This window comes from Copadichromis virginalis, linkage group LG22 (assembly GCF_057382275.1).
Source record: "Copadichromis virginalis isolate Kocher_CV1m ecotype Utaka linkage group LG22, C_Virginalis_male_GT1.1, whole genome shotgun sequence".
Lineage (NCBI taxonomy): Eukaryota > Metazoa > Chordata > Actinopteri > Cichliformes > Cichlidae > Copadichromis > Copadichromis virginalis.
Window position 1 is genome coordinate 8,700,594 of NC_140638.1, and position 27,208 is coordinate 8,727,801.

At 39.5% G+C, this 27,208-nt stretch overlaps 2 protein-coding genes across 4 annotated transcripts; one reads left to right on the forward strand and one right to left on the reverse strand.

Moving 5' to 3' along the window:
• Positions 1-228: 228 nt before the first annotated feature.
• Positions 229-19,101, forward strand: eppk1 (epiplakin 1). The gene is made up of 3 exons (XM_085447074.1): positions 229-312; positions 3,636-3,754; positions 4,445-19,101. The coding sequence occupies exon 3, from the start codon at positions 4,459-4,461 to the stop codon at positions 18,364-18,366; it is 13,908 nt and encodes a 4,635-aa protein (XP_085303200.1). The 5' UTR covers positions 229-312; positions 3,636-3,754; positions 4,445-4,458; the 3' UTR covers positions 18,367-19,101.
• fbxl6 (F-box and leucine-rich repeat protein 6) lies at positions 18,705-27,084 on the reverse strand. Of its 3 annotated transcripts, none has more exons than XM_085447082.1 (10): positions 27,005-27,084; positions 23,900-24,499; positions 23,084-23,242; positions 22,948-23,011; positions 22,080-22,211; positions 21,466-21,573; positions 21,248-21,361; positions 20,466-20,697; positions 20,006-20,246; positions 18,705-19,877 (listed from the first exon to the last, which is right to left on the reverse strand). In XM_085447082.1, exons 2-10 carry the CDS (start codon positions 24,415-24,417, stop codon positions 19,748-19,750), a joined length of 1,698 nt encoding a protein of 565 aa, XP_085303208.1. In that variant the 5' UTR covers positions 24,418-24,499; positions 27,005-27,084; the 3' UTR covers positions 18,705-19,747. The 3 variants fall into 3 exon arrangements, with proteins under 3 accessions (XP_085303208.1, XP_085303209.1, XP_085303210.1); XM_085447083.1 differs by lacking the exon at positions 27,005-27,084 and adding an exon at positions 25,798-25,870; XM_085447084.1 differs by lacking the exon at positions 27,005-27,084 and adding an exon at positions 25,743-25,762.
• Positions 27,085-27,208: the final 124 nt, after the last annotated feature.

Sequence of the window (27,208 nt, forward strand, 5' to 3'; positions counted from 1 at the left end):
ACTTAGAAAGAATCAATTTGCTCACCCTTATTGTTTTAGAGCACAATAGACATGCTCCGAGGAAGTCTGCAGGAATTCCAGGCATCCTGAGCTCAGTGCAAAGGATCTCCGGCTGTCTCACTCTCACACCCCCAGGCGAGGAGGCTGAACCTCAACAGGGGAGGGGCTTAGCTGGCCCTGCCTTATATCTGACCACTGAGGAGTGAATACCTCTGAGATGCTGGGAGCACTTCAGGGTTGTGGTATCTTTCATACCAGCTGAAGCTGAACGCTCGCCGGTGCAGAGCTGGGATATCATCCAAGCACGTTTGGGTAAGAGCAAGTTTATTTAAAATCTTTTTTTAGTTTGGTTGTGTAAAAATCAGCAGTGTCTTTGTTTTGGTTTTTCTAAAGAAAACAAACTTTTTCCTTGAGTTGCGTTTACATAAAACTGGAACCACATTTAGAAAATTATTTTCTTCAGAGTGAGAAAGTGGAGACTGCATTGGCAAAGTAAAACGAGAGGAAGCAGAACGTGTGTCTATCCTGTCCTGTTAGCCAACACCCTCAGATAAAAGGGAATGCGCACATTCCTCACTGATCACCTTTGACCGCCGCTGGTAAAATAAATGTACCCGTATGTCACTAATGAGGCTTTCAACAAGTCTAAACACTGTGCTGACATCACCCTGGGATCTATTTACACAATGACTCCAAGACTTTCCGCAGTTACAGCTACAAAAACTGTTGTGCAACGCCTGAATCAGTGGTACTATATTGCCTCATTCATTCCTAGCCAGTAAGTTGTATTTTATTGCTGGGGTGGCATTAAAAATGCACCACAATGGCTGAAGTGCACATAGGATGTAATTAGGCTTGTTGCTACAAGTGAGAGAAAGTTGTGAGCAATTTGTAGTTCAGTGTCAATCTTAAAACTGCTCTATTGATTCTCCACAAAAGCATGCTAGATTAGCTGTTTATCAATGCCAACATCTTGTCATCCAGACAGATCCTTGGCTCAACCTAAAGATTTACAGTTAGAATTATCATAACTTGTTCATGTCACGTGATTATATATTCCTTAGGAAGTATATAGTCCACTTTCTTACTGAACTGGTACTATTTTATATCAGTTGTTACTTGTGGTTCTTAAGACTTTCCTCATCTAAAATCAAAGTAAATAATTTAACTTTACAAGAAAATACAGAAGTCAGAGCTCACAAAAGTGATTCTTTGTTATGGTACTACTGTATAGTCTAATGTAACTAAATGCTCTTTTAACTTTAGTTCTACATTAGTGAGGCCTCTAATTAGTTCTCCTTAACACCATCACACAGCTGTGAAGTCAATTGTGTTTTTTAGCGCTGAGGTTCCAGAGTTGTTTGCTGGACTCTGGTATGTTCAGGGGTGTGTCATGTATGCTGGTGCCAACAATAAAGCCCAGAAACACCTCTGCAAACCAAGTCTGACTAAGATCAACTGTAACTAAGAGTACTAGATAATTCTATTTCCACATTTGCAACAGTGTCACTAAAAATGGAACTTTATGATGAAATACACACGTGGCAGATCATACCTAATAAAGAGGCCTCTGAATATACACTCAGTTGTGCTTAGAGGTCTTATAAAGACAAAAAAGAAAGCGAAATCTTTTAAAAAGTCATTTATTTTATATCTGCTCTTGCATTGAACGGACAGTGCCTTCCTTCACTGAGGAAAAGGCATTTAGTGGAGAGACCAGTAAACAGTGAAGCTGTGTTTGCAGAGTTAGGTAACTTGTTAACTTTGTGCAGGAAATGTATTTGCCTTTATGATATGACAAGCAAATTCAGATGGTGCCATAAATGTACAGTAAATGCTTGACAGCTTCAAAAACATTCAAATATTTACAAAGTGGGTGACGAACTCAAGATGTAAATTGAGCACTTGCAGGTAGAGATACCGAACTGCCACAGACCTGCTGCTCTTGTACAAATAAAGAGTTCAGCAGACCTCAGATCCACAGCTGTTTGTGTTACTCTGCTTATCTTGGTTACTTGGAGCATCTTTTTGCCACTTTATCAATAACAGCTGTTAAATACACTTCTCAGGTAGAGCAGCTCACACAGCCTAAACCAAACATTTTACCACAGTAAACAAGTGAAAATAATCACATACACAGTGGAGCTTTATCTGTGACTTAACAGTTAACATGTTTCTGAGTAGATTGGCTGAGTTTCGGTTCACACCCTTTTTTTCTGAGCCTTATTGTGTTGACTCCCACAGGTGTTATGACATCATTTGTGACAGTTACCAACCCCCACAAGGCTGAAAGACTGGTTCTCAGAAAATTGTGAAATCACTACATTTTTTTTTTGACACTTTTTATTTGTTTAGGAACATTTTTATGCAACAAGATAAAATAAAAAAAGAAAAAGAAAAAACAGAAACAGTATGAGGTCATGGGAAGCTAACATGCACCTGTACATACATCTGCACATCCACACATACATAGAAATCACTACATTTTTGTATGCAATAGTAATTACTAGCTATGAGAATAATTAACTGAGATTTTTTTGAAAATCTCTTTGTAAAGCTTTTTCAGTACAGTAACATCTCATGTACCACATAAGAATATGCTTAAAGGTTATACATTTGCTTTTATTATTCCCTGTTTTTCAGTTTAGTACCCTAAGTACAAGTGGATGTGTATAAATTTGGGTTATGTTGTAGAATTTGTAAACAAGCTCTTTATAAGTTCTTTAAATGGGGATTCTTTAAATTTAAAAGGGATTAATAAAGTTTTATCTAATCTAATCTCTAATCTAAATAATACTGGACCGGAATGCAAATCGATTCAGTTTTTTAAAACATTTATATATTATTTTACCTTGAAGCTGATATTTTTATGCCATGGTGACTTTAGCTCTTTTGTGACTTTTCTGGCTGACATAAAAAATGAGGGTCTAACAAGCAAACAAAACTCAGCCACAAGTTTATAAAACTTTTAATCTCTACTGGAACCCAAAACAAAGTTCTGCAGATTTAGACTTTGGTGCACAGGATTGCAAGAGATATGAACTCTTGTACTTGCAGTTATTGGTTTTCCTTTGCATGTTGTTGCAAAACAGGGCATCTGGCTGTTCCAGTTTTGACACACCATTATTATTGCCAAAAGCAAATGGGGGACGTTCTCACACATTATGTAATTAATAGCTTCTTTTGTTGTTGAATCTGTGCAGGGACATGATGAAATGATAAGAAAAACTATTAGAAAACAAAAAACAAAAGAGAGTATTGATGCATTAGAAACCTGCCCACATGGGTTTATAAGACACATACACACAGACTGTACAGTTAGGCTTTATTTTTATGGGGTGGGTGGGTCAGTCATGGACAGTAGTTGTTTGCAAGCAAGCCATACAGACTTGAATAATTGTCATGGTAACAACTTATAATTAAAGTATTACTAACATAGTAGGAAAAAAAAACATTTTACCTACATCCTGTGGATTGTCTCATATGCAGTCTGCATAGGTCAGTGATGAAATGGTGAGTATTTTACCCATATGTGATTTAGAAAGTTCATGAGAAATGTCATAAACTAATTTCAATATCAAATCATTAACACAAAGTTTAAGATCAAACTTATTACAACCGCCTTATCTTTCCAGGGACGGAGTTTCAAAGCCCTGAGATCGTAAAAACCAGGAAGCCACTGGCGTTGGATCTTGTATTTTGGAACAACAGAGAGCATCCAAGGCTGTCCACGTACTCCTAAGGAAATTGAAAGGTTTGATATTACAGTTGGAAGATAATATATTCCAAAACTTACACTACAATTAATAGAAATAAAACTAATTACCATCTATTTCAATTTCAATTGCTCCAGACTAGTTATTAAGTTATTTAAGCGATTCAGAGTTATGCTGGATACTAATGTGTTAATTTTACCAGACTTCAGTACTATTTGTCATTGCAAACTATTCTACAACCTTCTCTACCTTGCTGGAGTATATTCTCTATCACATTAGTCTCTATTACTAGTGAAAGGTCACTGTTGCATCCAGCATAAAACTCTGCCCAATTAATCTTGTGGTGCTCGCTGCTGTGGCGACCCCTTGTGGCAAGGGAAAAGCTGAAAATAGCTTTACAGTTAGTACATAACAATGTCACTGTCAAACATGTAACGTTAGAAATTGCATTATGGCGCAAAACAGCAGTAGTAAAAGAAATTTTTCGACAAAATGTCTTACTGCATCTAATTTGGTGAACGTCTGAATAATTTGTGTATAAAAAAATAACTGTATAAAAACCTGACAAGTTTTTTTTTTTTAACATACAAATCAATACATGTGTATTTTATAAGCAGTTTAACTGCAGTGTGCCCAAATGTATCTTAGAGCTGTGCTTTACAATTACTTACAATGCATAAAATACCATATACAAAACAAGCTCTGTAACTGTTTATGTGTTAACACAGCCCTTTAGGTCAAGATGGACACCAACCTTAAGGATGGCGGTGTGAAGCAAAATGCCTGCACAAAAGTCCATGAACCTGTGGCTGGTATATTTCTGGAAAAGACAAAGACAAAGATAACCATATATGAAGCCATGAAGAAGCGTATGCTTAAGCCAGGAACAGCACTGGCTCTGCTTGAAGCACAAGCTGCCACAGTAGGTATTGTAGATCCAGTAAGCAACCAAAAGCTTCCTGTAGAGGATGCTGTTAAAAAGGGAATAGTTGGATCAGAGATGAAAGACAAACTCCTTAAAGCAGAAAAAGCCATCACTGGGTATGTAGACCCCTACACCAACCAAATGATATCTGTATTCCAAGCTATGCAAAAAGATTTAGTTCCAAAAGATTATGGATTGAGGCTGCTGGAAGCACAGATAGCCACAAAAGGCCTGTTTGATCCTGTCGATAAGACAAATATTTCAGTTGACTCTGCAATTCAGAAGGGCTACTATGAAAAAGATTTGCTGAAGGACCAAATGTCAGAGCTCAGAGTGTTTTATCATCCAACTTTGCAACAAAATCTTAACTACAGAGGCCTCCAAAAGCAATGCATCGTGGAGCCCGATACAGGCCTGTTGCTTCTTCCTGTCTGCATCACCTTCAAAGGTCTGCGCAAAGGCATTTCCTCCACCGAGCTCCTTGAATCAAAGATCATCGACAAAGAAACATATGATAACCTGCAAAAGGGGAAGACCACAACACAGGACGTGATGTTGATTGAAACAGTGAAAGAATACCTGGAAGGCAAAGGCAGCATTGCAGGCATTGCTATACTCTCAACCAATCAGAGAATGAGCATTTATAAAGCCATGAAGCAAGGCATACTGATGCCTGGGACATCACTTGTTCTCTTGGAGGCACAAGCTGCTACTGGATACATGATTGATCCTGTAGAAAATAAAAAGTACACTGTGGATGAAGCTGTCAAAAGCAAACTTATTGGCCCAGAATATCATGCAAAGCTGCTCTCTGCTGAGCGGGCAGTGACCGGATACAAAGACCCATACACCAGTGAAACTATATCCCTGTTTCAAGCACTCTCAAAAGACCTCATCGTCAAACAACATGGAATCCGCCTACTTGAAGCACAAATTGCTACAGGTGGAATAATTGATCCAATCAACAGTCACAGACTTCCTACAGAAGTGGCCTTTAAGAGAGGTTATTTTGATGAACAAATGAATGCCATATTGGAGGATTCAGGGGATGACACAAAAGGCTTTTTTGATCCAAACACAGAAGAAAATCTAACCTATCTTCAGTTGATGGAAAGGTGTGTCACTGATCCTGCTACTGGACTCTGCCTCCTTCCTTTGCGTGATAAATCAGATGGGCTAAATTTTGATTTCATTGACTACCAAACTAAAACAGCCTTCAAGATGGAGAAAGTGAAAGTGACATATGGCAAATATACAGGAATGACAGTATCTCTGTGGGAACTTCTGATGTCAGAATATTTTGATGAAAACCAGAGGCAAGACATCTTTCGAAAATACAGAGAGGGGAAGATAACTATCAAGATGATCATTTCAACAGTTCTGGAAGTGATAGAAAAGTCAGTGAAAACAACTCAAGTCGTCTTTGAAGGTATCAGAGACACTGTTACAGCCAAGCAGCTTGTGGAAGCAGATATCATTAGTCAGGAGGTCCTAGAGGACCTGAAGAAGGGAAAGAAGTCAGTGAAGGAAGTCATTGAAGATGAAAATGTAAATGTGTACTTAAAAGGTAAAGACAGCATCGCAGGTATTATGCTTCCTGATTCTCAAATCATGACCATCTACCAGGCCAAACAGAAAGGAAAGCTGATGCCAGGAACTGCTCTGATTCTACTGGAGGCACAGGCAGCAACAGGGTTCATTATTGACCCTATTGGAAATAGAAAGTTTTCAGTTGATGATGCTGTCAAAGCAAAGATTGTGGGGCCTGATGTGTGTCAAAAGCTGCGATCGGCAGAGAAAGCGGTTACTGGATACAAAGATCCATACACTGGAGAAATAATTTCTTTGTTCCAAGCAATGCAAAAAGACCTGATCCTAAAAGACCATGGCATTAGGCTCCTGGAGGCCCAAATTGCCACTGGTGGGATCATCGACCCAGTGAACAGCCATCGCATACCTGTCCATGTGGCCTATAAGAAGGGGTACTTTAATGAAGAAATGAATCAGATCCTGGATGATCCAAGTGATGACACCAAGGGATTCTTTGACCCCAACACCCACGAGAACCTGACATACCTGCAGCTCATGGCCAGATGTGTAACAGATCCTAGTACAGGCCTGTGCCTCTTACCTCTCAAAGGCAAGAGCAACAAAATAAAGATAGATGACAACATTAGGGAATTGTTTAAAACAACAATAGTTACTGTAAAGTACGGTAGGTTCAAGGGCAAACGCACAACATTGTGGGATCTTATCAACTCAGAATATCTGTCTGAAGACAAACGACAGGAGTTTTTCAAGCTCTTCAGGTCAAAGAAAATCACAATTCAGCAACTAACTGAGACCATTGTAGAGATCATTGAGAGTAAGGAGATACGACAGCAAGAAGGACTGAAGTTTGAAGGTCTCAGAGGAGAAGTCTCTGCTGTGGATCTTTTGGATCTTAAAATTGTGGATAAAAACACCTACAACAGTTTGATCACTGGAAACATGACAAGCAGTGATGTGATGAAAATGGACAGTGTGAGAGCCTACCTACAAGGAAAAAGCTGTGTAGCTGGGTTGATACTGCAACCTTCAAATAAAAAACTAAGCATTCACGAGGCACAGAGAATTGGCATTCTTGCACCTGGGACTGCCCTTTGCCTCCTTGAAGCACAAGCAGCTACAGGATTTGTTGTTGATCCTCTGAATAACAAAAAACTTACAGTTGAACAAGCTCTCAAAGAAAAGTTGATTAGTCCACAGATGTATGAAAAACTTTTGTCTGCGGAAAGAGCAGTCACTGGTTACAAAGATCCATACACAGGTCAGAAGATCTCGCTCTTCCAAGCGTTGAAAAAAGATCTTATTGTCAACCAGCATGGCATTCGTTTACTTGAGGCCCAGATTGCTACAGGTGGTATCATCGATCCCTTAAAGTGTCTCCACTTACCCCTTGAAGTTGCATACAAGAAGGGATATTTTGATGAAGAACTTAATCAAATCCTAACAGACCCAACTGATGACACAAAGGGCTTTTTTGACCCAAACACAAAAGAAAATCTGACATACATGGAGATGTTGGGGAGATGTGTGAAAGACAAGGAAACTGGACTGTTTCTCCTGCCACTGAATGACACACCAAAAGCTACAGCTACAAAGAAAAAGATATATTCTGACACAGAGATTATGGAAGAGTTTGAAAAGACAAGTGTCAGCATATCTGTAGGACACTATTCTGGAAAATCGGTTACTCTATGGGACTTGATTCATTCTGGCTACTTTACTGAGGATCAGCGACTTGAACTGATTGAAAAGTACAGAACAAGGCAGATTAGTACCCAGACCATAATCACATTAGTGATTACCACAATAGAAAAACTGGAGAAGACTGAAACTCCCAAAATGATAATGGGTCTGAGAAAGCATGTCACTGCAAAACAACTACTGGATTCTGAAATCATTGATGCAGAAACATTTAAACAGGTGAAAGAAGGAAAACTCAATTTAGAAACAATAGCGCAGAGTGAACCTGTGAGAGGATACCTAAAAGGATCTGGAAGCATTGCTGGAGTGAAGGTTTATCCATCCCAGAAAGTGATGAGCATATATGAAGCAAGAAATGAAGACCTGTTGACACCTGGCATTGCACTTCTACTACTTGAAGCTCAAGCTGCAACAGGATGGATCATTGATCCCCTCAAAAATGAGTTCCATGCTGTGGAAGAGGCTGTAAAAGGAAGACTGATTGGGCCAGATGTACGTGAGCAACTTCTCTCAGCTGAACGAGCTGTCACTGGGTATAAAGATCCATATACAGATGTGACAATATCACTGTTTGAAGCCATGCAAAAAAAGCTGAGAGAAAGAAGCTATGGCCTTCGGATACTTGATGTGCAGATAGCAACAGGAGGAATTATTGACCCAAATCAAAGTCACAGACTGCCAATTCATATTGCTATCAAAAAAGGATGTCTGGATGAAGAAACTCAAAAAATTATGTTGAACCCCACAGATGATGAAAAAGGATTCTTTGACCCAAATACCAAAGAAAAACTGTCATACAGTCCGCTCATGAATAGATGTGAGAAAGATGATAAAACTGGGCTACTTCTCCTACCGCTGCATGAAGAAAAAGCCCGTGTATTTCACACAGATGAGCAAATCGAGCATGCTTTGAAAAACAAAATGATGACCTTGAATGTGGGAAAATTTAAAAACAAGGAGGTCACACTGTGGGAAGTGCTGCTATCTGAATACATATCAGAACAAAAAAGGGAGCAGCTTATACAGCAATACCGGACAGGAGTGACCAAAATTGAGGAGATGATTGAAATACTCACAGTTATAGTCACAGAGGTATCATCCAAGGAAAGAAAGTTCAAAGGACTACGAAAACAAGTCTCAGCCAGTGAATTATTTGAGTCAAAGATCATCTCAAAGGACCTTTTTACCCAAATTATAAAAGGTGAAGTAACAGAAGAAACTGTTGTCAAAATGGAAAATATTCAGAAGTATCTTGGAGCAACAAACTGTATAGCAGGTGTGAGAGTTGAATCAACAAAAAAGATGATGAGCATCTATGAAGCTAAAAGCAAAGGTCTGCTGACTCCAGGTACCTCTCTGGTTCTGCTGGAAGCCCAAGCTGCCACAGGCTTCATCATTGACCCAATCAACAACAAGAAACTTTCTGTAGAAGAAGCTGTGGCTCAAGGAGTGGTTGGGAAGGAGTGGGAAAAAAAACTGATCTCAGCAGAAAGAGCAGTGACAGGATACAAAGATCCGTACACTGGACAAACAATTTCTTTGTTCCAGGCCTTGAAAAAGGATCTCATTGTGAAAGATCATGGAATTCGTCTCCTTGAAGCTCAAATTGCAACTGGAGGCATAATCGATCCAGTCCATAGCCATCGAGTCCCCATACAGGTGGCATATCAGAGAGGTTACTTTGATGAAGAAATGAACCAGATTTTATCTGATGCTGATGATGACACCAAGGGCTTCTTTGACCCCAACACTCAGGAGAACCTCACATATCTCCAGCTGATTGAGAGGTGCGTCAGAGACCCAAATACAGAGCTTAACTTACTGTCTATTGTGAAGAAAGGAGAGTTTTACTTCTTTGTGGATGAGGCAACTAAATGTATTCTGAAGTCTACAACAACAACCCGAGCTGGAGGAAAATACAGAGGTCAAACAGTGTCTCTCTGGGATCTGCTCTATTCCAAATACATCACTGAGGAGAAGCGGAGAGACCTTGTGCAACAGTACAAGGCTGGATCAATCACAATAGAGCGCTTTTTAGAAATCATCCTGACAATCATTGAGCAGCATACACAAGACACAACCTCATCATCTTCTTCAATTGTCATGTCCCAACCACCAGAAACTAAAGTAGATGGTAGCACAACAAAAACTACTGTAACCACAACAATTACAGAAACTAGTGAAGTTGAAAAGTTCCATGGAATCAGAAAAGATGTCTCTGCTACTGAGCTGCTCAAATCCAAAATCATTGATGAGAAACTCTACAAAGACATTAGCGCTGGAAAAGTTACAGTAACAGAAGTAAGTGAAATGGATTCAGTGCGCAAATACCTTGAGGGGACCAACAGCATTGCAGGAGTTTATCTTCAGTCCACCCACGAAACCCTCAGTATCTATGAAGCTAAAAGCAAAGGTCTGCTGACTCCAGGTACATCTCTGGTTCTGCTGGAAGCCCAAGCTGCCACAGGCTTTATCATTGACCCAGTCAACAACAAAAAGCTTTCTGTAGAGGAAGCTGTGGCTCAAGGAGTGGTTGGGAAAGACTGGGAAAAAAAACTGATCTCAGCAGAAAAGGCAGTGACAGGATACAAAGATCCGTACACTGGAAAAACAATTTCTTTGTTCCAGGCCTTGAAAAAAGATCTCATTGTGAAAGATCATGGAATTCGTCTCCTTGAAGCTCAAATTGCAACTGGAGGAATAATTGACCCAGTGCACAGTCACAGAGTGCCTGTACAAGTGGCATATGAAAGAGGTTACTTTGATGAAGAAATGAACCAGATTTTATCGGATCCTGATGATGACACCAAGGGCTTCTTTGACCCCAACACTAAGGAGAACCTCACATACCTCCAGCTGGTTGAGAGGTGTATTACAGATCCCATTACAGGCCTCAGTTTACTTGTCATTGTCAAGAAAGGAGAGTTTTACTTCTTTGTGGATGAGGCAACTAAACGTATTCTGAAGTCTACAACAACAACCCGAGCTGGAGGAAAATACAGAGGAAAAACAGTGTCTCTCTGGGATCTACTCTACTCCAAATATATAATTGAAGAGAAGCGGAGAGACCTTGTGCAACAGTACAAGGGTGGATCAATCACAATAGAGCGCTTTTTAGAAATCATCCTGACAATCATTGAGCAGCATACACAAGACACAACCTCATCATCTTCTTCAATTGTCATGTCCCAACCACCAGAAACTAAAGTAGACAGTAGCACAACAAAAACTACCATCACCACTACAATTACAGAAACTAGTGAAGTTGAAAAGTTCCATGGAATCAGAAAGGATGTCTCTGCTACTGAGCTGCTCAAATCCAAAATCATTGATGAGAAACTCTACAAAGATCTTAGCGCTGGAAAAGTTACAGTAACAGAAGTAAGTGAAATGGATTCAGTGCGCAAATACCTTGAGGGGACCAACAGCATTGCAGGAGTTTATCTTCAGTCCACCAAAAAGATAATGAGTATCTATGAAGCTAAAAGCAAAGGTCTGCTGACTCCAGGTACATCTCTGGTTCTGCTGGAAGCCCAAGCTGCCACAGGCTTTATCATTGACCCAGTCAACAACAAAAAGCTTTCTGTAGAGGAAGCTGTGGATCAAAGAGTGGTTGGGAAAGAGTGGAAAAACAAACTGATCTCAGCAGAAAGGGCAGTGACAGGATACAAAGATCCGTACACTGGAAAAACAATTTCTTTGTTCCAGGCCTTGAAAAAAGATCTCATTGTGAAAGATCATGGAATTCGTCTCCTTGAAGCTCAAATTGCAACTGGAGGAATAATTGACCCAGTGCACAGTCACAGAGTGCCTGTACAAGTGGCATATGAAAGAGGTTACTTTGATGAAGAAATGAACCAGATTTTATCGGATCCTGATGATGACACCAAGGGCTTCTTTGACCCCAACACTAAGGAGAACCTCACATACCTCCATCTAGTTGAGAGGTGTATTACAGATCCCATTACAGGCCTCAGTTTACTTGTCATTGTCAAGAAAGGAGAGTTTTACTTCTTTGTGGATGAGGCAACTAAACGTATTCTGAAGTCTACAACAACAACCCGAGCTGGAGGAAAATACAGAGGTCAAACAGTGTCTCTCTGGGATCTACTATACTCCAAATACATCACTGAGGAGAAGCGGAGAGACCTTGTGCAACAGTACAAGGCTGGATCAATCACAATAGAGCGCTTTTTAGAAATCATCCTGACAATCATTGAGCAGCATACACAAGACACAACCTCATCATCTTCTTCAATTGTCATGTCCCAACCACCAGAAACTAAAGTAGATGGTAGCACAACAAAAACTACTGTAACCACAACAATTACAGAAACTAGTGAAGTTGAAAAGTTCCATGGAATCAGAAAAGATGTCTCTGCTACTGAGCTGCTCAAATCCAAAATCATTGATGAGAAACTCTACAAAGACATTAGCGCTGGAAAAGTTACAGTAACAGAAGTAAGTGAAATGGATTCAGTGCGCAAATACCTTGAGGGGACCAACAGCATTGCAGGAGTTTATCTTCAGTCCACCCACGAAACCCTCAGTATCTATGAAGCTAAAAGCAAAGGTCTGCTGACTCCAGGTACATCTCTGGTTCTGCTGGAAGCCCAAGCTGCCACAGGCTTTATCATTGACCCAGTCAACAACAAAAAGCTTTCTGTAGAGGAAGCTGTGGCTCAAGGAGTGGTTGGGAAAGACTGGGAAAAAAAACTGATCTCAGCAGAAAGGGCAGTGACAGGATACAAAGATCCGTACACTGGAAAAACAATTTCTTTGTTCCAGGCCTTGAAAAAAGATCTCATTGTGAAAGATCATGGAATTCGTCTCCTTGAAGCTCAAATTGCAACTGGAGGAATAATTGACCCAGTGCACAGTCACAGAGTGCCTGTACAAGTGGCATATGAAAGAGGTTACTTTGATGAAGAAATGAACCAGATTTTATCGGATCCTGATGATGACACCAAGGGCTTCTTTGACCCCAACACTAAGGAGAACCTCACATACCTCCAGCTGGTTGAGAGGTGTATTACAGATCCCATTACAGGCCTCAGTTTACTTGTCATTGTCAAGAAAGGAGAGTTTTACTTCTTTGTGGACGAGGCAACTAAACGTATTCTGAAGTCTACAACAACAACCCGAGCTGGAGGAAAATACAGAGGAAAAACAGTGTCTCTCTGGGATCTACTCTACTCCAAATATATAATTGAAGAGAAGCGGAAAGACCTTGTGCAACAGTACAAGGGTGGATCAATCACAATAGAGCGCTTTTTAGAAATCATCCTGACAATCATTGAGCAGCATACACAAGACACAACCTTATCATCTTCAATTGTCATGTCCCAACCACCAGAAACTAAAGTAGACAGTAGCACAACAAAAACTACCATCACCACTACAATTACAGAAACTAGTGAAGTTGAAAAGTTCCATGGAATCAGAAAGGATGTCTCTGCTACTGAGCTGCTCAAATCCAAAATCATTGATGAGAAACTCTACAAAGATCTTAGCGCTGGAAAAGTTACAGTAACAGAAGTAAGTGAAATGGATTCAGTGCGCAAATACCTTGAGGGGACCAACAGCATTGCAGGAGTTTATCTTCAGTCCACCAAAAAGATAATGAGTATCTATGAAGCTAAAAGCAAAGGTCTGCTGACTCCAGGTACATCTCTGGTTCTGCTGGAAGCCCAAGCTGCCACAGGCTTTATCATTGACCCAGTCAACAACAAAAAGCTTTCTGTAGAGGAAGCTGTGGCTCAAGGAGTGGTTGGGAAAGAGTGGAAAAACAAACTGATCTCAGCAGAAAGGGCAGTGACAGGATACAAAGATCCGTACACTGGAAAAACAATTTCTTTGTTCCAGGCCTTGAAAAAAGATCTCATTGTGAAAGATCATGGAATTCGTCTCCTTGAAGCTCAAATTGCAACTGGAGGAATAATTGACCCAGTGCACAGTCACAGAGTGCCTGTACAAGTGGCATATGAAAGAGGTTACTTTGATGAAGAAATGAACCAGATTTTATCGGATCCTGATGATGACACCAAGGGCTTCTTTGACCCCAACACTAAGGAGAACCTCACATACCTCCATCTAGTTGAGAGGTGTATTACAGATCCCATTACAGGCCTCAGTTTACTTGTCATTGTCAAGAAAGGAGAGTTTTACTTCTTTGTGGATGAGGCAACTAAACGTATTCTGAAGTCTACAACAACAACCCGAGCTGGAGGAAAATACAGAGGTCAAACAGTGTCTCTCTGGGATCTACTCTACTCCAAATACATCACTGAGGAGAAGCGGAGAGACCTTGTGCAACAGTACAAGGCTGGATCAATCACAATAGAGCGCTTTTTAGAAATCATCCTGACAATCATTGAGCAGCATACACAAGACACAACCTCATCATCTTCTTCAATTGTCATGTCCCAACCACCAGAAACTAAAGTAGACAGTAGCACAACAAAAACTACCATCACCACTACAATTACAGAAACTAGTGAAGTTGAAAAGTTCCATGGAATCAGAAAGGATGTCTCTGCTACTGAGCTGCTCAAATCCAAAATCATTGATGAGAAACTCTACAAAGATCTTAGCGCTGGAAAAGTTACAGTAACAGAAGTAAGTGAAATGGATTCAGTGCGCAAATACCTTGAGGGGACCAACAGCATTGCAGGAGTTTATGTTCAGTCCACCAAAAAGACAATGAGTATCTATGAAGCTAAAAGCAAAGGTCTGCTGACTCCAGGTACATCTCTGGTTCTGCTGGAAGCCCAAGCTGCCACAGGCTTTATCATTGACCCAGTCAACAACAAAAAGCTTTCTGTAGAGGAAGCTGTGGCTCAAGGAGTGGTTGGGAAAGAGTGGAAAAAAAAACTGATCTCAGCAGAAAAGGCAGTGACAGGATACAAAGATCCGTACACTGGAAAAACAATTTCTTTGTTCCAGGCCTTGAAAAAAGATCTCATTGTGAAAGATCATGGAATTCGTCTCCTTGAAGCTCAAATTGCAACTGGAGGAATAATTGACCCAGTGCACAGTCACAGAGTGCCTGTACAAGTGGCATATGAAAGAGGTTACTTTGATGAAGAAATGAACCAGATTTTATCGGATCCTGATGATGACACCAAGGGCTTCTTTGACCCCAACACTAAGGAGAACCTCACATACCTCCATCTAGTTGAGAGGTGTATTACAGATCCCATTACAGGCCTCAGTTTACTTGTCATTGTCAAGAAAGGAGAGTTTTACTTCTTTGTGGATGAGGCAACTAAACGTATTCTGAAGTCTACAACAACAACCCGAGCTGGAGGAAAATACAGAGGTCAAACAGTGTCTCTCTGGGATCTACTCTACTCCAAATACATCACTGAGGAGAAGCGGAGAGACCTTGTGCAACAGTACAAGGCTGGATCAATCACAATAGAGCGCTTTTTAGAAATCATCCTGACAATCATTGAGCAGCATACACAAGACACAACCTCATCATCTTCTTCAATTGTCATGTCCCAACCACCAGAAACTAAAGTAGACAGTAGCACAACAAAAACTACCATCACCACTACAATTACAGAAACTAGTGAAGTTGAAAAGTTCCATGGAATCAGAAAAGATGTCTCTGCTACTGAGCTGCTCAAATCCAAAATCATCGATGAGAAGCTCTACAAAGATCTTAGCGCTGGAAAAGTTACAGTAACAGAAGTAAGTGAAATGGATTCAGTGCGCAAATACCTTGAGGGGACCAACAGCATTGCAGGAGTTTATGTTCAGTCCACCAAAAAGACAATGAGTATCTATGAAGCTAAAAGCAAAGGTCTGCTGACTCCAGGTACATCTCTGGTTCTGCTGGAAGCCCAAGCTGCCACAGGCTTTATCATTGACCCAGTCAACAACAAAAAGCTTTCTGTAGAGGAAGCTGTGGATCAAAGAGTGGTTGGGAAGGAGTGGAAAAACAAACTGATCTCAGCAGAAAAGGCAGTGACAGGATACAAAGATCCGTACACTGGAAAAACAATTTCTTTGTTCCAGGCCTTGAAAAAAGATCTCATTGTGAAAGATCATGGAATTCGTCTCCTTGAAGCTCAAATTGCAACTGGAGGAATAATTGACCCAGTGCACAGTCACAGAGTGCCTGTACAAGTGGCATATGAAAGAGGTTACTTTGATGAAGAAATGAACCAGATTTTATCGGATCCTGATGATGACACCAAGGGCTTCTTTGACCCCAACACTCAGGAGAACCTCACATACCTCCATCTGGTTGAGAGGTGTATTACAGATCCCATTACAGGCCTCAGTTTACTTGTCATTGTCAAGAAAGGAGAGTTTTACTTCTTTGTGGACGAGGCAACTAAACGTATTCTGAAGTCTACAACAACAACCCGAGCTGGAGGAAAATACAGAGGAAAAACAGTGTCTCTCTGGGATCTACTCTACTCCAAATACATCACTGAGGAGAAGCGGAGAGACCTTGTGCAACAGTACAAGGCTGGATCAATCACAAAAGAGCGCTTTTTGGAAATCATCCTGACAATCATTGAGCAGCATACACAAGACACAACCTCATCATCTTCTTCAATTGTCATGTCCCAACCACCAGAAACTAAAGCAGACAGTAGCACAACAAAAACTACTGTAACCACAACAATTACAGAAACTAGTGAAGTTGAAAAGTTCCATGGAATCAGAAAGGATGTCTCTGCTACTGAGCTGCTCAAATCCAAAATCATTGATGAGAAACTCTACAAAGATCTTAGCGCTGGAAAAGTTACAGTAACAGAAGTAAGTGAAATGGATTCAGTGCGCAAATACCTTGAGGGGACCAACAGCATTGCAGGAGTTTATCTTCAGTCCACCCATGAAACCCTCAGTATCTATGAAGCTAAAAGCAAAGGTCTGCTGACTCCAGGTACATCTCTGGTTCTGCTGGAAGCCCAAGCTGCCACAGGCTTTATCATTGACCCAGTCAACAACAAAAAGCTTTCTGTAGAGGAAGCTGTGGCTCAAGGAGTGGTTGGGAAAGACTGGGAAAAAAAACTGATCTCAGCAGAAAAGGCAGTGACAGGATACAAAGATCCGTACACTGGAAAAACAATTTCTTTGTTCCAGGCCTTGAAAAAAGATCTCATTGTGAAAGATCATGGAATTCGTCTCCTTGAAGCTCAAATTGCAACTGGAGGAATAATTGATCCAGTGCACAGTCACAGAGTGCCTGTACAAGTGGCATATGAAAGAGGTTACTTTGATGAAGAAATGAACCAGATTTTATCGGATCCTGATGATGACACCAAGGGCTTCTTTGACCCCAACACTCAGGAGAACCTCACATACCTCCAGCTGGTTGAGAGGTGTATTACAGATCCCATTACAGGCCTCAGTTTACTTGTCATTGTCAAGAAAGGAGAGTTTTACTTCTTTGTGGATGAGGCAACTAAACGTATTCTGAAGTCTACAACAACAACCCGAGCTGGAGGAAAATACAGAGGAAAAACTGTGACTCTCTGGGATCTACTCTACTCCAAATATATAATTGAAGAGAAGCGGAGAGACCTTGTGCAACAGTACAAGGGTGGATCAATCACAATAGAGCGCTTTTTAGAAATCATCCTGACAATCATTGAGCAGCATACACAAGACACAACCTCATCATCTTCTTCAATTGTCATGTCCCAGCCACCAGAAACTAAAGTAGACAGTAGCACAACAAAAACTACTGTAACCACAACAATTACAGAAACTAGTGAAGTTGAAAAGTTCCATGGAATCAGAAAAGATGTCTCTGCTACTGAGCTGCTCAAATCCAAAATCATTGATGAGAAACTCTACAAAGATCTTAGCGCTGGAAAAGTTACAGTAACAGAAGTAAGTGAAATGGATTCAGTGCGCAAATACCTTGAGGGGACCAACAGCATTGCAGGAGTTTATGTTCAGTCCACCAAAAAGACAATGAGTATCTATGAAGCTAAAAGCAAAGGTCTGCTGACTCCTGGTACATCTCTGGTTCTGCTGGAAGCCCAAGCTGCCACAGGCTTTATCATTGACCCAGTCAACAACAAAAAGCTTTCTGTAGAGGAAGCTGTGGCTCAAAGAGTGGTTGGGAAAGAGTGGAAAAACAAACTGATCTCAGCAGAAAAGGCAGTGACAGGATACAAAGATCCGTACACTGGAAAAACAATTTCTTTGTTCCAGGCCTTGAAAAAAGATCTCATTGTGAAAGATCATGGAATTCGTCTCCTTGAAGCTCAAATTGCAACTGGAGGAATAATTGACCCAGTGCACAGTCACAGAGTGCCTGTACAAGTGGCATATGAAAGAGGTTACTTTGATGAAGAAATGAACCAGATTTTATCGGATCCTGATGATGACACCAAGGGCTTCTTTGACCCCAACACTAAGGAGAACCTCACATACCTCCATCTGGTTGAGAAGTGTATTACAGATCCCATTACAGGCCTCAGTTTATTCCCACTACAGAAGTGAACAGCAATTCGCTTCTTTAATAACTGAATATAGCATAGAAAAAAGCTTCTTTCTGAACTAAAAAAAAGATACTTTAGAAGTTGTACTTAACATGTGATGACAATATACTGCAATATTATCATTACTAAAATATGAACCAGGAGATTGATTACAAAAGACCTTTGCCTATTTGCTTTTATTGTACAATTTTGGAAGTGTAATAAATGCATATATGTTTTTTTTTTAAAGAAAAAAACCCATTTATAATTACCAAAGAAAATGGAACAATTGTTTTTATTGTAGAAAGTGGTCACAGAACTGACATACACAATGGAATTAATACATTTTTAATTGAGAGACATAAACCAAAGACTGTGCTTACAACCACTATTGTAACCAAAATTCAGCATTTCCATTTAATTTGCACCTAGTAAAGCTGAAAATCCCGGCTTTATATAAATCAATATACATAGTAAAGAGGTCTTAAGTCTCTTTATGTCTTTGCTTTTTAAAATGTTGAATTTTTAATGCTGTTTTTATGGTTTACCATTTTTCATGTTGTTGTGGGACATATGACTCTGTTTCTTTTACACTCATGGAAGTAGTTGAGTCAAGACAGACCCAAGTTTAATTAACCTAAATGGGTAGTGCTGTTTCAAATTTGGGCAAAAATTGAATGTGGGTACATTTAAAATACTTTTTTTGCCCTTGTTTTTGTTTAGTCTGTTATTTGGCCCAATAAACAAGTGAATACTATATTGTGTCTTTTATTATCAAACACTCTCCTTTGACCATGTTTACATTATTGGAAAAATCATATAGGCACTTAGATCCATTCATGTGTTTACATGTATTTGCTATTCTTAAACATGTTGCTACAAGCAAGGTATGAATCCAGTATGACCAGTCCCTTAAGATGACAAATGTAAATTTATACTGACAGGACAGCACTCTCTAGTGGAAATAAAGACCAATACAACCCTGATTCTCTTGTGACATGTTAAACATTTATTTTTGATCAAAAAAAAAAAAAAATCAGAAATCACATTTAAAAAAAAAAGATACACGCAAATGAATATTTAGTTTTACAAATAAAATGATCTATATACAGTACTAGGTGTCACGCATTGTGTGTTGGTTATTGTCAAAACAAAAAACAAAACCCCCCACCTGACATTAATGCGGTAGTAACAGGTTTGCAAACTACTGCTTCTTGCATTCAAACACAGAAATGTCAATTTCGTACCAACAACAGACAGAAAAAATGTCTATCAAAAAAGTCCTGAGGGCAAAATATTCACATCGATTAGACAATATAACCCACAGCGAGGCCTGCATTAAGATATTCAAGTCTGCCTTGTAAACTTGGTTTCTCATTTCTGGAACCACATGAATGTGAGAGCTATTCCAATTTGTCCAGCAGCTGCCGGATGTCTTCTTGGCCACGATAAATCCTCTTTACACCTCTTGGGAGATAGCGGCAGGATGAAAGGTTGAGGTAGTCTAGAGCAGTCATTTGTCCAATGACTGGCCTGCAAAACAAAGCACAGATGTGAATGGGAACGACTGATTAATTCTCAGTTCTTTTTGGATGCACTTTGTCTAATAAAGAGGTTATTTTGGATTTGCGGCGCTACTGAGGTAAGTACAAAACAACTACCTGAGTGCACGTGGTGTAATTCTGGTCCCACTCAAGTTCAGTGAGCGCAGTGTGTCTGCCTCAGCTTGACAAAGGTAACTCATTGCTAACTCCAAGTCTTCCTCAGTGAAGAGCTGATGTGCAATGTCCAGCTGTTGCAAAGTTCGACTCCATTTTTGGGTCAACGTGTGAAGTCCTTTCTTAAGCGATGACAGCCCAACATGGCTGCTGAAATATTGTCCCCAGAACAAACATTCAAGCTCTGCCAAATACAAGACAGTAAAATAAAGCAGATAAATGTTTGAAATGGTTTTAAAATGTGAAGCCTTCAAATAATTCAGACACATTTTGTGTACAAACTGTACTAAACTGTCCTGACTCCGACTTCCAGGTCATCATAGATTCATTCTGAAAAAGCCAAACTGAGCTGCTCGGTATTGGTGACATAAAGCAAAAAGCATTAATTTCCTGACAAACATACCTAGACAGGGTAAATCTGCAAGACCAGACGCTGTGATTCGAGAACAGCCTCGCAGGTCCAGCACTCGCAGTTTGGGGGAATCGAAGAGAATGTCCCTCAAATCTCTGTCGGTCAAATAGGAAAACGATGTGGTTGCGATACAAAGCTCCTCCAGTAATGGGAAGCCTGATGTTGGGTCGATACCAAAACGCATTCCCTTATGAAGAGGTTGGACGTTCATCATTCGGAAGGTCTGATGGGAAGCAGTACGTAAGCGTCACGGGAGAACAAGTAACCTTTAGCAAAGTGCAAACTCTGCCAGTAGATAAGAAATTACAGCTACTGGCTTTAGTGCTACTTGGGCGTTTCCTTATTTTCTGTCACATACATGCTGCACAGTAGCCAAGTATAAGAGGAATAAGAACTACTTTAGACTGTCAATGAAATAAAGTCATTCTACTAGAGTCCAAGAATAAAAGGTGGAGCAGGAATTGTGAAGAACATGCTCACTTAAATAACTGTTCTGTAGCATTTCAAAAAAAAAAAAAAAAAAAAAAAATCAAATTATATAAAACCAGGGTTCATAACGATAATTTCAAATGCACCTTGTTTTTTCAACCAGCAGTCAAGAACCAAGAGATCCAAAAAGTCTTTGAAAAGCTGGAATTTAAATATTAACAATAAACAATCAATCAACAATTAATAAAACGCCTGCTTTTCTTCATCTTCTTAATTAAGAGTTTAAACTTTAATGTAAAAAAGCTAATGTAGTCACACTAAAACAGAGAAGACCTTTGTTTTACCTTGAGCTTAGGGCATGCCATCTGTAGTGCCTGGATGCAAACAGGAAGTTGGCAGTCTTTACTGTCAAGCTTGGTGTTGACCTCCAGCATCTCCAAATTGGGACAGCATCCCCGCTGGAAAAACAAAAAGCAATGCTATGCATTTATTAAGCTCATTTGTCCAGTAGCACTGACTTTGTGTAGCACGTGTTTCACAAACAAAGAGAGAAAAGTCTTACAGTGATTGCAGCCAGAAGTCTGTCATTCTTTAGTCCATGACTGAACAACATTTGCCTGATCTGGCTCCCATGGTTTTCAAGATACTCAAGGAGTCCTTCAACCTGGAACTACAGCAAAAGCAAGTTATCCTGCAAATTCTCTACATGCAATCATGCCTGGATGAAAAAAGCTCTCCTTATGATATATCACCTATATAAAGTGGATGAAGTTTCTTATGAATAAAAAAAATGATAATCTGCATTGGGAAAATACCCTTAAAGCTCATATAGTTAATATAAGACAAGTAAAAACAGTTGAGATATTTTTCATCATAAATATCTGCTTATCTTGTTTAAAGTGCTTAACTCATTCACTGCCATTGACGTCTATAGCCGTCAATTGCAGTGTATGAGTCAGTGGGTTTAACTCATTCACTGCCAATGGCTGGCAGTGAATGAGTTAACATTAAATTCTTGACAAACCCTTAAAGTTACACTTTAAATTTAGAGCAAGCATAGAGAAACTTTCCCTGTACTGTAAAACACTGCACATTCATTGCACTGTGTAACTTCATTACACAGTGAAAGATCTTTGCATGGCTTCTATTAGAAAATCTCTACACAGGTCCACGTACCTCTGAATACTGGAGATTTAAGCTGTGCAGGAAGCGGCTGTGCAGACCGAGGCAGCGAAAGGCCGCCGCTGTCACTCCTGTGCAGTAAGAAAGCTTGAGGGAGCAAAGATCAGGGCAGTACTGCGACACAACCTGATGATGATTTCAAAAAAAGCCACATACTAAGTATTAAATAATACAGATAAACCACAATTTTAATAAAACATTTATTCCTTTATATATTGTTTTTAAGTGAACTGTAATTTATGTATGAACAGGATCCAAAATGAACAAACACCAGTGTGTGAAGGGGAGTTTCTCAGTTTAAGACTTATTTTGTATTCAGGCTTGTTAAATTTTGCCTGGTCTTGTCAGGCTAGGAAGAAAATATTTGCAACCAGTGTGGTTTTTTTAATGTAATGTAATCAATATGCTGGAAAATCAAAAATACTCTCTGGACAAAAACAATATCCTATTGGGATATGGGGCTTATGGGATCAGATTATATTTAATGATGGACATCTTAGTTCATTTTTCACTACAGGTTGTCATCAATATGTTCACTGTAAAATATAAAAGGGAGTTACTTCAAATTGCCTCCAACAAACACCAGAAATATTCTTTAACTTTACACTCTCTAAGCTTGAGAAGCTGAAACCAACTTATTACCAAGAAAGAAAAATAATCAATGATTATCAAAACAGTTGCCAAGAAAACGTAAGTCTTGACTATTACTGTATTTTTAAAAATACATTAAGAAATGATTTTTATGTTCTTTTCTTTGAACTTGTGTGAGGAGAGCTTGTTTGTGGATTTGTATGTGTATGAATGTACTAATCATTTCAGATGAGAAGGTCTTTCAAATAATGTTTAATTCTCGATGACTTACCTCTAATGCATAATCAACGTTCTTTGTCCAGTGACACAGAGAAAAGTCTCGCAGCTGAGAGAATCTAGAAAACAACACAGTTTAGAATTCATTTACATGATTAAGACTTAAGCAAAAAGCTAAATAAAGTACAAACCTGCTGTGTGCCAGCCAGTCCAAAGTGTCCTTAATCTTCTTCTGAGTTTTTGGTAGTTGGCTCCTCCCTGGTGCAATCCAGCAGTGACCGACAGTCACTCTGTGCCACAGGATCGGACTGGAGGCAGCGGCGTTCCACAGACGACAAACTCTCCCCACCCTGCACCGAAAACACCAGGAAGAATTAAACGGTGCGGTGCTTAGGACTGTCACTTGACCTCAAGAAGGTTCTCTGGGTCGGTATGCTGGCTTCCTCACACTGAGTGTCTCTATATGTTAGCCCAGTGACACACTATCGACACTTCCAGAGTGTGCCCTGCCTCTGACCCTATGAATGACAGCTGGGATAGCCTCCAGCCTCATCACAAGTCATCATTTGTGAATTGAATTAAATGGAAGAAGATGGATTCATTGACTTTTACTTCCCAAAGTAGAGCTGAAAAATGCATATCCAACACAGCTTTTTAAATGTGAGTATCTCCTTGTTCTATCATAGTAATGTGAATGCGTTAAACTGTTCAATCGCACAAAACAAACATGTAAAGAAATTTCCTTGAAGGGCGTTTTATCAGTTTTCTTAATGTTTATCCATAAAGTTAAATAACTTACAGTCTTAATAATAATAATAGTAATAATAATAATAAAGGTTATGTAGAGAGATTCAGACTTTAAGTTATGAGATTGATATCCAAGGTATTGAAGTAAGTGAAAGATAATTAACTTGCATGAAATGATTTTGATTAAAATAGTGTATGCAACATTTCAGTCTTAATCTCATAGGTTTAATTACAAATAAATCACATGTACGACACAATACCTGCATAAAAAGGGCACTGCTCCCTCTTGAATGACCACAATCTGAAAAATATTAATTAGCATCTCCTCAGGCAGGCTGTGGCCCCATCTGTGGTCGTCTTCTTCCTGAGTTATAAAGAAATTTGCGACTTTTTCTTCTTTTTCTATAACTGGTTTACTTTCCAGTTTGGGCTTGGCATTGACTGGCTTCTTTTTCTTGACCTGACTGGCTTTTCCTTTTCCTTTTGCCAACTTCTTCTTTTTGCTCCCCTTCTTTTTCTTAAGAGTCCACACTGACCCGTCATACTGGGAGGTGGAACTCGATATAACGAGAAGCATATCTTCCCCTTGATGGACAGTATAACCAGGCCGGGCAGGTCTGGACACTCGAGCCTTTTTGTGCTTCTTTTTTGCTTTGGCATCTGCAGCTCTTTTCAAAGATGCCTTTTTTGGTCTTGCTCCAGCATCTCCTTGAGCTGATGATGCACCTTCCTCTTTTCCCTGATTCTGTGTTGAGGCTTCTGCTTCAGATGCATCCATAGTTGCTGCTATCTTGAGTTTACAGTGAGATTAAATCCAGGAAAACCAGTTATCAGCATGATAGTCTCATAGGTGGTAATGTCTGGAATGAGAAGCAGATCAAGATAAGTCTGTGAGAGTAATCTGATCTCCACTGGGGGTAAAACAAAACACACATAGTGAAGTGAGAAAAGTGGCAACAAAAACAAAACTGTAAAAGTCACGTCTAAATTATGGTTAGATAAAGTGAACGAGGATGTATCAACATGACTTTAAATTGACCTCCCTATTTGCATATTGTAGACTGCACATAAAATATCAGATTGCTTAAGAATTGATTGTTCAGAACTCCCAATATTTAGACACAAAATTCCCACTCAGCTGTACAGATGCAAAACATCCTGCACCAGGTCTGTTTCTGCAAATACGTAATGAGGAGTTTTTATACACAGAACACTTGTAACTATTCACAATAGGTAATCTCACTAAAGTAAAAGTTCGAATAACTACACAGTTGGCATGCTCAGAGTTGAACAGGTTTGTTGATAAAAGTCTTTCTTGACGAGCTTGGGTGTGTCAATAGATGGGGGAAGAGATTTGGTGTGAAAATGTGTTGTTTTCCTCTGCAGAGGATACATTTTTGTGACATACTGCTCCATCTGTAAACTTTACTTAGACTACAGACATCTGTTTTTAAACTAAGACGTTTGATGTATTTTGATAACAAAGGGTAAGCAAATTACAGCTGCAGGGTTCAAAATAACTAGTGGCCAAAAATGAACCGACAAATTAGTATTTTTTTTCATGCAGGTAGTATTTGCAAAGTGCGACTAAATAAAGCAGAGCTGTCTGTATGCAGTCTGTTTATTCAGTTTGAAATGATCGTTAAAAAAAGGCAGATTTTATAGCCGAAGGCTAACAGCTGTGGTTCCTGCAGGGAAAGAGGGGTAGATAATGTTATACATGACAATTATTTTACAGCTTTAGCTACCATTTACTTGGGAGATGTAACTTTATAAAATATAAGTCTACTATTATTTTATACTACATTATTAAAGATAGAGCTTCCAGTATTGAAAACAATTAAATTGGCTTCTTTGGGTCATTAAAAATATTGTAGAGGCCAGTGAAAGTTTGTTATACAGGCCCGGAAGTCAAAACGTGGTATTGTGAATAGTGAACATTAACAGGCTTTTTTTCTGATTTTTTAATTAATTCTACACAAGCTGAAATATTCAAAGCCAATATATGATAGTTAAAGCTGGGATAACATATAAATACAAAAATCTACTGTGGTATGACCAAACATCTAGAAAGTTGCTATTTATGTTAGTCACCTTCTTTACCTGCTTCCATCTGCCTCCATCTCCCCCTCTCCCTACCATCATCTGTCACACCCACCCTTCTGTATGTCCTCCTTCAATGCATCCATGGATCTCCTCTGCAGTCTTCCTCCTGTCTGGCATTTCCATATTCAGCATCCCTTGTAAAATATATTCACTATCCCTCCGCTGCACATGCCCAAACCATTTTTAGCTTTGCCTATCAAACGTGTTCTCCAAATGACTGTCCCTCTGATATCCATCCTAGTCCCTTCCAAAGAAAATCTTCCAACTCTAACACCTTCAGCTCCAACATCTTCAAACCATAAATCCTAGCAGGTCTCACTACCATCTTGTAAACCTTCCATTTAAGTCTTGCTGCTATGCTTCTGTCACAAATCACCCCATCTCCACCCACTCCATCTTCTTCATCTCTCTTGTGCACTGTCCTTAGGATGATTGACCCCAGGTATTTAAACTAACACTAACTTCACTAACTCTATACCTTGCAACTTCTCTATCACACCAGTCTCCATCTCATTCACAAACGTGGATATGTCTAGCTTCTGCTGACTTTCATTTCTCTTAAGAGCATAGCTCCACCTCTCCAAACTCACTTACACCTTCTACCTACCTTCACTACATCTCACATTGTCCTCTGCAAATATCACAATGATGACCACATCTATAACAATGCCGAGTTGTTACAGCCACATGAAGCCAAGGATCCAATATTGCGCTGCAGAACTGTAATTTATTTAATTTGTCCCTGTTTTCTATTGTTTGGAGTTTCAATGTGGGGTACAGTAACTGCATCCTGAAAGAGGCTAAGGTGGATTTTACTGAATGCATTTGTAGTTTTGTTGTTGTTTTATGTAACGATATGAGCCATATTAACAGGAATTTGTTGCTCACGTTTGCTAACAAGCCGTTTTCCACTTCAAAACTGCGCGCGCATGTTCATTGTTTGCAAACAGAAAACGGCTCTACCGACGACTTTATGTGAAGCACGAGAAATGACGATCAAACACAATATATTAACATTTTATTATTACTAAGCTCTTACCTACCTAGCCATCGTTTAGAGAGTTAGCTAACGCTACCTGACACCAGTTAACTGAGCTAGTTCCCACAAATCGCCCTGGAGCACAATATGACAAAATACGGCATGGAAATCATTGCGACGGCGGCAGTAAGCATTATCAGAGCCTGTCGATAATTAAACAAATGTTATTAACAGAAATGCTTTTTAAACAATACATTCATAAATTGCTGTTTTACATTACCTGCCGCTAGATCACGAAGACAACTGCAATAAGTGGACCCATAATGCACTTCGCATTGTTGGTATTTTTTTTTAAACAAAAAACTTTATTAAATGTCTTCAAGTAACAAAATATTACCGTCGTTATAACACATTCAGCTGCAATTCCACGCAGACTAAATATAAATATATATTTTTAAAAAAAACTTTAAATCATTTATTTACT

Bases quoted from the DNA above. Each gene is read 5' to 3' on its own strand.
- eppk1 (XM_085447074.1), top strand. From the start codon at position 4,459: ATGGACACCAACCTTAAGGATGGCGGTGTGAAGCAAAATGCCTGCACA.
- fbxl6 (XM_085447082.1), bottom strand. From the start codon at position 24,417: ATGGATGCATCTGAAGCAGAAGCCTCAACACAGAATCAGGGAAAAGAG. The intron at 23,243-23,899 runs GTATTGTGTCGT...TTTTCGGTGCAG, and splicing joins GCAGTGCCCTTTTTATGCAG to GGTGGGGAGAGTTTGTCGTC. The intron at 20,698-21,247 runs GTAAAACAAAGG...GCTTCCCATCAG, and splicing joins TGGCATGCCCTAAGCTCAAG to ACCTTCCGAATGATGAACGT.